A 14,969-nucleotide genomic window follows, 5' to 3' on the forward strand; every position below is an offset into this window, starting at 1 on the left:
TACCCCATTGCAGCTTCCTGGTCAGCACACTGTTAAACTGTAATTTCACCAACTTGAGCCATAGGGAAACATGGACAATTCCTTGTACATTCAGTTGTAACTGACAGCTGCTGAAATATAACTGACAGCAACGGGTATATTTCAGTTCTGACAAAATATTGTCAGAACTGGAAGGGATCATTGTAAGAACAAAAAGGTTCTTAGGTCCTAGAGGAACTGACGGTGAGGTTAGTATGTAATATTATTTGCAGCTACGTCATGTGTTTATTTTAAATAATTTTACTTCAGCTTCAGGTTCCCTTTAAGCTCCCAGGTCTGTGGTAGGGTCCCTAAAGTTGAGGAAGACACATACCATGCTGTGGGCATTCAAAGTGGGGAATGCACATAAAATGGTAAATAACACACGAAATAAGTTACAGGCGAGAAGTGGAGCACATGATGGAGTGTTGGGCATATTAGAACAGTTAGAAAGGAATCTTGTAATAGGGATATACTATATATATATATATATATATATATATATATATATATATATATATATATATATATATATATATGTGTATGTATATATATATATATATATATATATATATGTGTGTGTATATACACACATATATATATATATATATATATATATATATATATATATATTAGATATGGAAGTTAAGAAAAATAAAAGTTTGCTTTCTTAAAACAGAAAGAATTTGCGATAATTCAGGTTGGAGTGAGCTTGAGATGTCTCCCAGTGCAACACTGCTGAATATATGCAAATTATATGGAAGTTAGGGATACCATATAATCCGTGTATAGAAATGGGGGTACTACAACAACAACAAAACATTTGTAAAGTGCTTTTCTTCCATGGGACCCGAAGCGCATAAGCTTGTCTCAGTTCAGTGGTACATAGTGCTGCATACAAGGAAAAAGTTATGTGATCATAAATGCCAGATTAAACAGGTAGCTTTCAATTTTGATTTAAATGTGTCCAGAATTGAAGCTGTCTTGATTAAGTTTGGCAAGGCATTTCACAGGGTAAGGGCAGCATGACAGAAAGCTCTGCCTAGGTTCTGTAGGTGATTTAGATGTTAGCATGCCAATTTCGAAAATGATTCTCCGTTTTATGGGTAGCCAGTTTAGTGAGCAAAGGATTGCTGTTATGTGGCTTGTTAACAGACTAGCGGCAGCATTCTGTACTAGCTGTAGGCGGTGTAGGTCTTTATTTGGAAGGCATGCGTAGAGGACAATGGAATAGTCCAGCCATGATTTGATGAAAGCGTGAACTGGGTGGGAAGATCCTCTGAAGGAATGAGGTGCTTCATTTTTGCAATATTCCTTTGAATGACATATATAGCTGGGTGTTATCGGCATAGCAGTGGAGAAGGAGAAGGAAGATAGATACAATCGTTTATTTCATTTGTTTATTTTTGCCTCAGGTGTCCTTTAAGACCTGCTAACAGCAGGCATTTGTTGACAATGCATAGCAGAGCCTTGCTTTTGTTGTAAGTTTGTATATGGTATACACAACATAAAGAAGCAAAGTGGTGGATAGAATACATGTGTAAAAACCTTTTGTTCTATTGTAATCTGTGTGCATGGACATAAAAGATAACACAGCAAATGTTGAAACTGAGAAATACCTACTATCTGTCATTTAATGCGTAATTATCACTACTTGCTACTGGAATCTACTGATCGCCACTTGCCTGTCACTACATTCTACCAATTCCTACCAGCCTGCCATTACAATCTACCAATTATTACCCACCTGCTACTAGAATCTAATTGTCACTAACAGGGGTGTAACTAAGCCCCACCGGGCCCCCCTGCAGAATTTCAGAGCGCCACTTCCAATGACGTCAGTCGCTAGAGCGAGAAGTCTGCGATGGAACGCACGGAAGAAGGTATGTATCTGCCTGGCGCTGCCCGGCGCCCGCTGCCCACACACTGGAGCTAGCACACTAGCTGGAGGGGAGCGCAGAGGGGAGTGCCCCGAGGTGAGGGAGAGGGGGGGAACTTCCCCTCTCCCCGCCGACTGTGGGCAAGGCTTTCCCCTCATGCTGACACCCCTCCAGCCCCCACAAAACGGCCACGAGCGGGCCCCAGGGGGGGGGGGGGGGCCGCGGGCGCAGGGGCTGCAGGGCCTATTGTTACGCCCCTGATCACTAACAGCCTGCCCCTTCAGTCGAACTATCACTACCTATCCACCAGGGGCGTAGCAATAGGCCCTGCAGCGCCTGCGCCCGCGGGGGGGCCCGGCCCCCCCCTGGGGCCCGCTCGGGGCCGTTTTTTGGGGGCTGGAGGGGTGGCAGCATGAGGGGAAAGCATTGCCCACAGTCGGCGGGGAGAGGGGAAGTTCCCCCCTTTCCCTCACCTCGGGGCTCTCCCCTCTGCGCTCCCCTCCAGCTAGTGAATGTGTGTGGGCAGCGGGCAGCGGCGGCGGGATACATACCTTCTTCCTTGCGTTCCATCGCCGCCTTCTCGCTCTAGCGGCTGACGTCACTTCCGGAAGCGGAAGTGACGTCAGCCGCTAGAGCGAGAAGGCGGCGATGGAACGCAAGGAAGAAGGTATGTATCCCGCTGCTGCCCGCTGCCCGCTGCCCACACACATTGAAATTCTGCAGGGGGATTTTTAGGTGTCTGCTGCCCACATTACGATTTTCAGGTGCCTGCTGCCCACATTACGATTTTCAGGTGCCTGCTGCCCACATTACGATTTTCAGGTGTCTGCTGCCCACATTACGATTTTCAGGTGACTGCTGCCCACATTACGATTTTCAGGTGTCTGCTGCCCACATTACGATTTTCTGGTCACTGCTGCCCACATTGCGATTTTCTGGTCACTGCTGCCCACATTACGATTTTCAGGTGTCTGCTGCCCACATTGCGATTTTCAGGTGCCTGCTGCCCATATTACGATTTTCAGGTGCCTGCTGCCCACATTACGATTTTCAGGTGTCTGCTGCCCACATTACGATTTTCTGGTGACTGCTGCCCACATTACGATTTTCAGGTGCCTGCTGCCCACATTACGATTTTCAGGTGTCTGCTGCCCACATTACGATTTTCTGGTCACTGCTGCCCACATTGCGATTTTCTGGTCACTGCTGCCCACATTGCGATTTTCAGGTGTCTGCTGCCCACATTACGATTTTCAGGTGTCTGCTGCCCACATTACGATTTTCAGGTGTCTGCTGCCCACATTGCGATTTTCAGGTGTCTGCTGCCCACATTACGATTTTCAGGTGCCTGCTGCCCACATTACGATTTTCAGGTGTCTGCTGCCCACATTACGATTTTCTGGTCACTGCTGCCCACATTGCGATTTTCTGGTCACTGCTGCCCACATTGCGATTTTCAGGTGTCTGCTGCCCACATTACGATTTTCAGGTGTCTGCTGCCCACATTACGATTTTCAGGTGTCTGCTGCCCACATTGCGATTTTCAGGTGTCTGCTGCCCACATTACGATTTTCAGGTGACTGCTGCCCACATTACGATTTTCAGGTGTCTGCTGCCCACATTACGATTTTCAGGTGTCTGCTGCCCACATTACGATTTTCAGGTGTCTGCTGCCCACATTACGATTTTCAGGTGTCTGCTGCCCACATTACGATTTTCTGGTGTCTGCTGCCCACATTACGATTTTCAGGTGTCTGCTGCCCACATTGCGATTTTCTGGTGTCTGCTGCCCACATTACGATTTTCTGGTGTATGCTGCCCACATTAGGATTTTCTGGTGACTGCTGCCCACATTGCGATTTTCTGGTGACTGTTGCCCACATTGCGATTTTCTGGTGACTGCTGCCCACATTGCGATTTTCTGGTGACTGCTGCCCACATAAGGATTTTCTGGTGACTGCTGCCCACATTAGGATTTTCTGGTGTGTGCTGCCCACATTATGATATTCTGGTGACTGACTGCTGCCCACATTAGGATTTTCTGGTGACTGCTGCCCACATTACGATATTCTGGTGACTGCTGCCCACATTAGGATTTTCTGGTGACTGATGCCCACATTGCGATTTTCTGGTGACTGCTGCCCACATGGCGATTTTCTGGTGACTGCTGCCCACATTGCGATTTTCTGGTGAACTCTGTCCACATTACAATTTTCTGTCCCACATTACGATATTCTGGTGAACGCTGCCCACATTACGATTGTCTGGTGAATGCTGTCCACGTTACAATTTTCTGGTGACTGCTGCTCACGTTACGATTTTCTGGTGAACTCTGCCCACATTATGATTTTCTGGTGAACTCTGCCCACATTATGATTTTCTGGTGAACGCTGCCCACATTACGATTGTCTGGTGAATGCTGTCCACGTTACAATTTTCTGGTGACTGGTGCCCACATTACGATTTTCTGGTGAACTCTGCCCACATTACGATTTTCTGGCCCACATTACGATTGTCTGGTGAATGCTGTCCACGTTACAATTTTCTGGTGACTGCTGCTCACGTTACGATTTTCTGGTGAACTCTGCCCACATTATGATTTTCTGGTGAACTCTGCCCACATTATGATTTTCTGGTGAACGCTGCCCACATTACGATTGTCTGGTGAATGCTGTCCACGTTACAATTTTCTGGTGACTGGTGCCCACATTACGATTTTCTGGTGAACTCTGCCCACATTACGATTTTCTGGTGAACTCTGCCCACATTACGATTTTCTGGCCCACATTACGATTGTCTGGTAAAATGCTGCCCACTTTACAATTAATTTACAGTGAAACGCTGCCCCATTACGATTATTTGGCACCTATGGGGGGGGGGGGCCCATCCAAATATTCGCAGGGGGGCCCAGTGATTTCTAGTTACGCCCCTGCTATCCACTACTGGAATATGATTAAGGATGCCTTCTTGCCACTAGAATTTAACGATCGCTACTTACCTGCAATTAGAATGTGATCACTACTAGCCTGCCAGCAAAATGTACTGATCACTACTAGACTGCCAGTAGAATGTAATGATCACTAGTTGCCTGCACTTAGAAACTACTGATCACTACCTAATTAGCAGTAGAATTTACCATCACTACCATTCTGCCACTAGAGCCTATTCATCAGTACCTACTCATTGCTAGATTCTATCAATGACTACTAGCTTGCTATGTGCCTGTGTCCATTACTGATATTCCTTAATGATTGATTGTTATTGGTAATATCTGCATATCACTAAAGTTCCTAGCTGGGCTCTTGTCACTTGACACAGGAGTGCTCTACCAATAAGCTGCATCTCTGGCAGCTAACACGCAAGGAAGCAAGCTGTGGGCTAAGCTGTGCAGATTGGTGGGCATTGATGTCACGGAGATGGCACTTGGGTCAATGATAGCGACTGATAGTCGGGGTCTTTTCCCCTTGAGTCTAAAAATTCCTAGTCCTCCTCTGGGATAGAGACATTGATTGCACACGTCTGTGCCAGTACCAGGGATAACAGACCAAGAAGAGGAGTACTGAGGACCAGAGGAAGCCTTCCTGGGAAGGTGAGTATTACCTTTGCTCCCCACCAGCGTTTTTTCATATTTTGCCTGTAGATAAGATGTAAAACTAACAGGAGACAGCACTCCAGATTCCACTCATTTTGGAATTTCCAAATCTAGATGGATTGGCCCTTTCAGCCTCATTTGTGACTGGTTAAGGGCTCTGCCTCAGACATTGGAGACCAGGGTTTGAATCTTGGCTCTGCCTGTTCAGTACGCCAGCACCTATTCAGTAAGGAGACCTTGAGCAAGACTCTCTAACACTGCTACTGCCTATAGAGCAAGCCCCTGTGGCTAAACTAATCTAAACTATAGATTTGTAAATACCTTATTTTCTGTGCAAGTGTACTTACATTATACTGTACCTTTAAATGAAAGTAAAGGATAATTCCTTCACATTATGAAACTGTGTTATTTTAGTTTATTAAAGCTTCCAGTGTGATGACACGTGTTACCACTCTCCTTCTCTCGTATGAAAAGCCATGGAAAGGAGGAACACTAATAGCTGAAACTTTTGCTTGAGGAAAATACAGTATCATATTTCCACAAAGGCATCCAGGAGCTGAGCTGTGATGTCTACCAGTCGGCTGCTCACAATGACTGACCTGTGAAGCACCTTCATGAAATTCCAGCCTTTTCCTGAGCAGGAAGAGAAACAATTCACTGAACGTCTTCAGAAGGGTGCTTTGATCACAGCTGATTCACATTAATGTTTTCTGGCAAAGAACCGAGACTATTTTTATATCAATATGAATGAGATCTATTGTAGTTCAATGTAAGAGTCCATTATTTATATACACCCAGAATAAGAAAAATCTTTACCGTAAATTGAAGCTACCAAACTTTAAACATTTGCAGTAAGCGTACTAACTCTTACAAGCAAACTAACATGTAGCATACTGTATACTGAGATGAATCATAGATACATGTGATACATTCATAGAATATTATATTAATTAAAGGATACATGAGCGTAATAAAAGAAAATCAGATAAACTTACCTGGGGCTTCCTCCAGCCCCTAGAAGCCTTTGTGTCCCTCGCCGCAGCTCCGCTCTCTGCCAGTGTCCCAGGGTCCCCTCTGTACTGGCCACCTACTGCGACCTGGCCAGGCCGGCAGCCGGTTTGGCAGAGAGCAGAGCTGCGGCAAGAGACACATAGGCTTTAGTGGCTGGAGGAAGAACCAGGTAAGTAAATATCATTTTCATTTTGCGCATCTCTTAAGGGAATCAAATATATACTAAAATATAGTAATTACAAATGAATCCACGAATACAAATTCAAAACAGATGCAGGTGTTGTATTATCTGGAGTAGAGGGTGTTTTTCCTGAGAACCTGAATCTCAGTTCTGCTCTTTTTTTTTGGGGGGGGGGGGGGGGGGGCAGGAACCCCGATAACCAGGATTCCACAACCAACCCACAAAAGATTCAATGTATGTTTCAATAAGCTCAAGCATAGGCAATTCAAACCTGTGACATGCTGAGAGCCAGTGCGGAGCAGAAATAATGAACTGCTCTACTCTAAATTATTGCTGGAGTGGTGCACAAGGTGTGCTGCAGAACATGATCAGCGTGGGCGGGGCAATATGAAGATATTTGGGACCCTAAGACAAAACCTTATGGGTGTCCTTCCCTCCCCCACAACAATTGGGTATGGTGACAAGAGATAGTGGGTGAGGCCTGGTATGTCACTCAAGGTCAAGGGTTTGAATCCTGGCTGGAGCCTGTACCTATTAAAAAGGTGTATTTGGGCAAGACTCCCTAACACTTCTGGGCGGCTGTAGTGGCTGCAGCCCTAATATACTCTGACTCTGACAGGAAAAACGCACTATACAACATGATTTCATTTGCTTTGCTATGGTGTCACACTTCCTGTATCCATACTATATACTGGATCACAAGCAAAACATCACTGCTGGTCATCCCACTTTGTCGCATATCCTCCAGATGAAAAAGATGAGTATTTATAAACATTTTAAATAAAAAAAATCTAGCATGTGTACTGTACAGCAGCACCCAATGCTTCATGACATCTTGGCCAGTGATCAGCATGGTGCATCGACTCAGCCAAGTGCCGACCGAAAACATTGTCCTCTCCACTCACCCCACCTGCCACCAACAAAGTTGCTACCCCCACCCCCGATGCTCCCCGAAGCTCCCCAATGCTTTGGCTACTGATCAGCCTGGCAGATCAGTCCTCCTGTCTCACATTTCCACCATGTAACACCACTCCCATACCACTCCGTTGGGTATAAACCCCCCTTCCCTCGCATGGCAACAGAATGGACCAGAACAGCCTCAGCCCTGCAATGTTGCCCGAGGATCGGGTACCAATCTCTGCCGGGTGACATGCCTCGTATGTGTGGCTTATGACAACTGAAGTGAGAGTGATATAGAGGCTGCCACATTTGTGTGCTTTTAAACAATGCAATTTGCCTGGCTGTCCTGCTGATCCTCTGCCTCTAATATGTTTAGTCATAGACCTTGAACAAGCATGCAGGTCAGATGTTTAACATAAGTTAACTGCATTTGCCACATGCTTGTTTCGGGTGTGTGATTCAGACATTACTGATGCATAAAAGATGAGTAGGATGCTATGTAACCGGTGTTGCTTAAAAGGAAATAAATATTGCAGCCTTCACGTTTCTCTTAGTTCAGGTGTACTTTAAAGAGAACCCGGGGCAAACCTAGAGAAAAATATTAGCTACCTAAGGAGAGGGAAGATCGGCTATTTTTGCCTATCTCCATGCGGAGAGCCACAACAGCGCCCCCGCTGGAGCCAGGAAAGGTAAGTAAATCTGCGCTTATCAGCGCTTGTCAGGCTTGTCGAGGGAGGATTAAGGGACACTTTGGGGGAGCCAGCGCTGGACTGCCTGCAGCTACAGGGGTGGGGGAAGCCTCATTGGGACCTGAGGTTTCCCCCTCCCGAGGTGAGTACCCCCCAGGGGAACTTTTTTTTGTTACAGGCTCTCTTTAAAGCAAATCCAAGCCAAAGCTTGGGTGACAAATCCTATACTTACCTAAGGAGGATCCAGAGGCTTCGCCCGTCCTCCGGTCCTTCGCCACTGTCCAGGAGCCTTCAGCTGATCGAAGCCACGCTCCTCTTCTGGCACTAGAGCGGCCATGCTGAAGCCACATGTGCACAGCTGCTCCTGCATAGTAGCAAGGAGCTGTTACTGCTCACAAGCCCTTGTTGGTAATCTTTTGGGGGCCGCGAGCAGCAATAGGGGACTGGAGGATGCCATGGGAAGCCTCTGTAGGAACCAGAGGCTAAGGTAAGTATGTGATTTTTGACCTGAGCTTCGGCTTGGAGACACTTTGTGGCTTTGACAGCTGCTCATGAGAATCTGCTAAGTTGGTTACAGGAATAACGTGGTATTGTTGGCTTAGTTTTCCAGTGGTTTTTAACCCTCTTGGCTGGCAGAACACACCTGTACCACTAAAGTATGGTCTTCCCCAGTTCTCAATCCTATTTTTTTCACTGTTAATAATACACATGGTGCCACTTGGCAAACTCATCCAAGAATATGGCCTGATGTAGCTGCTATTTTGGTGACAACTACAGGTAATCCCCGGTTAACGAACAAGATAGGGACCGTAGATTTGTTCTTAACCTGAATCCATTTTTAGGTCGGAACACTGTGCCATCTCTGTCCTCTGTACATCCTCTGTGCCACCTGCGTCCCCTTCTGTGTCACCTCTGCACCCCTGTACCTGCTCATACAAAATTTAAAAGCCATTTTTTTCTTTTAAAAAATGTAAATTGATTTTCTAAAAAACTACAAATTATTTTTGACTTGGCCCCGTAAAATTTGTATTTGCAGGCCATTCAAAAGTCGGATGTTTGTAAGTTGGGGACTACCAGTAGTTAGATTTATCCCTCAAACCTGGTGTGACTAACCTAACTCCAACCTGAAATACTTTCTTAACCAAGCTAAAGGGTTTAATGAATGACAACTGACTGAAACTAAATGCTGGCAAAATTGAAGTTGTTAGTGAGTGTCAGCACCTGGCAGCATCTCCAGTTCACCTCCAGTTCCAATTCTTGGTAGAAGGCTAAGGTCTGCATAACTCTGACCCTGTGTGCAGATTTGATATATTAACTGACAGAAAGTTACATTTCACAACAGCAAACATCTGCTGGATTGTTTCAATGCCCTCTAAGAACCTTCTTAAATCCTACTTAATAGTGGCAGTTTAGCATGAATTTCTAGAGCTGCACTACAGTTAAGAAAAGTGCAAATCCATCCCTAAACTGCTGCAGATTAAGATGTGCTTAATAGCAGTTCTACAGATAGAACAGCAATGCAGACTAGACATGATTTGTGAGGTGCTCCCCCCAACCCCCCTCCCCCCCGCTGAATTCCTCCTCAGAGCCTGCGAGACACGAGCCGGCACTGAGCGGGTGGGCGGGATCGCAGGCGAATCCCATGAGCCGTGCCATGCACAGCTATGGGAATCGCAGCCTCCCGAGCAAGTTCTGCGGGGGGTTCCGGCTGTATCGCTACCTCAAGCGATTCGGCTGGCGGCGCCATTCTCCCCTATGGCAGAGTTTCCCCATGCGATTCATGTGCGGGGAAACTCTGCAGGATCGCGGCGGTTTCCGTGATAGTGGAAACGGGCCCTTAGTGATTTCTTAGGTTGTCTGAGACAGTTCTGCACGGATTTCTAAAAACCTACCAATATTTTCTCTCAGACACACTTGATAAATGTCCCCCAGTGTGTCTTTACTTATAATTCGGGAGTGCAAGAACGCCATACCCTGATCCCGAAGCCAATAGCAGGAGTTTGGTTGAGCACACTTATTCCTGTCTATGGAGAGAAGAGTAGAGTGAAAGCAGGATGTGGCAGCAGTCACCACAGGACCAGTTTATTAGAAGGAAACCATATGCAGCAAAAGTCTTCGCTTTTTCCATTTTCTAACATTCCCATGGCCAGGAACAGTTGAAGTATGAGATGTTCTCATACTACAAATGGAAGGGGGGGGGGGGGCATGCATACATTTCTGGGAGCACAGCATGTCTCTCTCGGTCTGCCTTAAGTGTGAGCATACACTGGTGGAAAAAGGAACATAATTCACTTGTACAACCATCATGACATTTCAATGTTTTCTCTGGGCACTCCAGTTACCTCCTACATCCCTAAAAGGCACTGGCCTGACCCCAGACTGACCCTAGAGAATGCTGGGGTCTTTCAATTATAAACCCCTGTTATGTCTGGTACATACCATGCATTTTCCCGTCAGATAGACCGACGGGTCATATTGATTCTTTCCAACAGGTCCAACCTCATTTCCAATCATTTTCTGATTATTTTCTGATCACTTCTATACAAAATTGACCAGAAAAGTGAAAGTAGGGAAATTGCATGGTGTGTACCAGTACCAGGCATTAGGGACTGAGTGCTGACTGAGTGCTGTCATTTGATCATTGCTATCAGTAATGACGGATTTCAGTAGGTTATGCAGATCACAACATTTTTGGTGATTAAAACTTAACACTGTAATTACAGCATCAAATCAAATTCCAGCTCTGCATCAAAAGTCCCCAAAAACTATTTGTGGACAGGCTGCAAATGTTATTATAAACTTGGTAAATAATAGTAAAAAACCCAAAACAAACAATCAGATTATATATTTCTACAGTATACACAGATTTTGATGGGTCACGTGCCCTTGTTTGTATCCATAATTAGCAGTTGTCCTATGCTAAAAACAGTAGTATTATCTAGTCAGTCATACTTCGTATAACAAAGTGACCAGCTTGTTGAGCCTCAGGCGTTGAAAAGGTAACATGCATGTGAGTGACAAATGTTGCTCCTACAAGCTAATGACTAAAGCCATGTTAGAGTACAATGCCTGGCCACTCACTCTGCATTTGCCACTATCATCATCACCAGCAACTTTAAAATCTCAGTCCTTACCATGTCTCAACGTGCTGAGCTGAAGGCTGAACAGCCATCCAAAGCAATCCTGGTCCCTGCTGGCTCTTTTGGACCTCCTTTCCATAAGCAGGCAGTGTCTTATTCTCTTTTTTTCGCTTTGGATCCTACAAGTGCTTCACAACTTGGGAGTATCGGATTCACATGTCTTGCAGTTGGGTCCAGCAGCGAGCCGTCTGTATAGCCAGATGCGGTGAAGACACAATGGTTACTGCTCCAAAACTGCACTCTTGCCTTTAAGCTTTCATGTCATGGTCTTCACCCACTGAAGCTTCTGTGTTGTGAAATGAAACAGCTCTGATTAGCTACTCGTCTTCCTTGTTTGCTCTTAAATTATTAGATTTCCAGGCTGATCTTGTGAGTGTGCTGCTGGATCAGCCAAATTATTTGTGTCACTCTGTACTGCAAGGCTGCAGCCAGCTCATACCAGACTGTGAACAGGAGGAGAGGGTGGGATTGAGGTGAGGCAGAGGAGGGGGTGATGTTTCAATGGGGTCTGGCTCAGGGAGCAAGAAAGGCTCATTCCTTTGATGAATATCTCCTTTTCACAATAAGAGTCCTATTGTTTCATAATAAAAAGTTTTGGGAACGTAGACTTTTTGTGTGTGTGTGTTTATTAAAGTAGACATCTGCCAAAAAAACTCAACAATAAAGACTAGCACAGCACATTCCTTCTCTGCTTCAAGACTTAGCAGTGTTGTCTCATCTGGATCATATTACACTGAAGTGTATTAGCATCAAACAAGCAGTGTACTGCCTAAACTTATACATAACTACTTCAAGATTTCCATTCATAAAGATCACCCCCGTTAATTGAAAAGTGTAAACATGTGTAAAGGACAACCATAAGGATAAAGAAGTAAAGGTGCCCATTACTTGATTTCTGGAATCGATATCCTGATGTAATGTACAGTGATGGATAGGATGATCAACTGAGCTCAAACAGCGCAATAGTCAGTATTTTATTAAGAGTGTGATCACAGGTGTATTGATGCACCGTAATATTAGGAATACTCCTAAAGTGATAGCCCTAAGTGGCTGGGGCTATCACTATACAAAGAGTGGTCGTGCAACGGGTCGGTCAGTAGCGGTACAGAATCGTCAGGCAAATCGTAGTCGGTATACAGGCAAAAGGTCAGCAGCAGATCAGATAGGCAGAAGTACAGAATCGTAAGACAGAGTTCAAGGTCGATAATCAGGCAGAGGGTCGGCAACAGATCAGATTGGCAAGGTACAGAATCAGGAGGCAGAGAGAGTAATCAAAGATGCAAGCTAGAAGTCATACACAGAGATATCAATACAATATAAATATATTAATAATAGTCCTAAGCTATGTGTGAATCCCCGGGGTCCTGCTGGATCAAACACACCAGGATCTGACTAAGGTCTGAGAGCTAGCACTGTGAAGTATTCGCAACAACAGACAAAGCTCAAATGACAGGCAGGTCCTGATATACCGTGGACCAAGCAAACAGCGCCGCCCAGAAGCCCAGCCAATCAGATAGCAGGCCAGTGTCAGCTGACCACCAGGTCAGCTGACACGTCTTCTGACAGTATAAGTGCGGCAGCGATCCGCCCGCACGCGAGCCTGACGCTCGCCCACCACTTCACACAGACCGGACCTCCCTGATGCCGGCGGGAGGCCCAGAGATGCCGCGGCAGGAGACGCCGCAAGACCAGATGCGGAAGCGGCGGCTGCGCCGCTATCCGCAACAGAGGCCGGTATGGCAGCCGGCATGACACCTGCAGATTCCAACATATTGATCGAAGCTGGCAGAGATGGATGCCGCTACGTGGCCACCGATCATTATACATTTCTCGATGACCATTGGATCGACCATCAGATAGACCCCTCTCTGATCTATTAGTTGTCCACACACTGCACACAGATTTCCAATAGATTTTAGCATGAAATCTACTGGAAATTTACTATACTCCTGCCTCGCCTGCCACATTTCCCGGGTCTCCCTGCATGTAACATTCCCCCCGGGCCATGCAGAGAGTGTTCACCTGACCGCCGGAATGCCTTCTCCATTGTGGCCCCCACCGCATGTACTGATGTCAGAACTTGTGGTTGGGTCACATGGCACTTGGCCATGATGAAGAGAATATGCAGGACACAGGAGAAGGCACGTCAGTGGACATGTGAACCTGCAGCACTCAACACAGCCCAAGGAGGAGGTACACAGGAGGAAGAGCGGCCAGGGGATCATCGGTTATCTGGAAAATGGAACGCTGCTAGCACTGCACTGCACACCCAATCAAGCCCTTTTGAGCAAGATCTTTTCAACATTCTATTTCATTTGGAAAATTGATCATAACGACGATCAGGGGGCCACGTTGCAGCAACAATCTCTGCCAGGTTCAATCATTATGATGGAATTTGCGGGATATTGATGCCGCAAAATTGAGTTATGTATGGGTGCCTTTTGTTATAAACTCCAACTGTCTCTTTTTCTTTTAGCACCAAATCTCTCTGTCTTTCAGGACTGACAAAGTACTGTGTGTAAATATATCTATTTCTCTACTAAAAACATGTTAGTGAAACTTTAAACTTTATTTAGTTTAGTATTTTAACTGATATATTGCTTATTTTTAAATTTTAATGCCAAGAAAAATAGTAATGATAAAAATCAAGAGTGTGGTTTTTGCTTATAAATGCTTTATGGTAGGTGTGACTAGGGTTGTGGCATGGGCACGGCTGGAGGGGTGGCAGGGGCGTGTCTTACAAGTGTCCCTCTCTCTAAACATGTTGGGAGGTATGATGGTTTTTATTATAATTTTGAAGCAGCTACCACAACAGCATGATCACTTTGTTGAGTTAAAAAATGAAACTTTTACAGTGGTTTGCAAAAGTATTCGGCCCCCTTGAAGTTTTCCACATTTTGTCATATTACTGCCACAAACATGAATCAATTTTATTGGAATTTCACATGAAAGACAAAGTGGTGTACACGTGAGAAGTGGAACTAAAATCATACATGATTCCAAACATTTTTTACAAATTTATAACTGCAAAATGGGGTGTGCATAATTATTCAGCCCCCTAAATCAATATTTTGTAGAACCACCTTTTGCTGCAATTACAGCTTCCAGTCTTTATGGGTATGTCTCTACCAGCTTTGCACATCTAGAGACTCCTTGCCCATTCATCTTTGCAAAACAGCTCCAGCTCAGTCAGATTAGATCAGCCTTTCTCAACCTTTTTACCCTGGTGGAACCCTGCAAATAACTTTTGGATCTCGAGGAACCCCTGCAAACAATTTTTTGATCTCGAGGAACCCCTGCATTTATTTTGCAGGAGGCATGGTCTTTAAAAGTATGTGTAGCTGTTTATTTCACTACTCCCTATTACACTGCCACTCATTATACTGTCTCCTGACCCCCAATTTAGTGCTTCTTGTTACAGTACCACCTATTACAATGTGCTCTATTATACTTCCCCCACGATAGAGGAAAATGCCAAGGAGCCCCTGCAGAGTGCTCAAGGAACCCTGGGGTTCCAGGGAACGCTGGTTGAGAAAGCCTGGATTAGATGGACAGTGT

The 14,969-nt window shown here is 45.4% G+C and overlaps 1 protein-coding gene across 1 annotated transcript in view; it reads right to left on the reverse strand.

Annotated features, from left to right (window-relative positions):
- Positions 1–11,841, reverse strand: part of GASK1A (golgi associated kinase 1A) — a 62,513-nt gene extending 50,672 nt beyond the window's left edge. The window contains exon 1 of the mRNA XM_068236240.1: positions 11,406–11,841. Coding sequence (XP_068092341.1) covers positions 11,406–11,408 — 3 coding nt within the window. The 5' untranslated portion in view covers positions 11,409–11,841. The remainder of the gene's footprint in view (positions 1–11,405) is intronic.
- Positions 11,842–14,969: the final 3,128 nt, after the last annotated feature.

Source organism: Hyperolius riggenbachi, chromosome 5, assembly GCF_040937935.1.
Source record: "Hyperolius riggenbachi isolate aHypRig1 chromosome 5, aHypRig1.pri, whole genome shotgun sequence".
Classification (NCBI taxonomy): Eukaryota; Metazoa; Chordata; class Amphibia; order Anura; family Hyperoliidae; genus Hyperolius; species Hyperolius riggenbachi.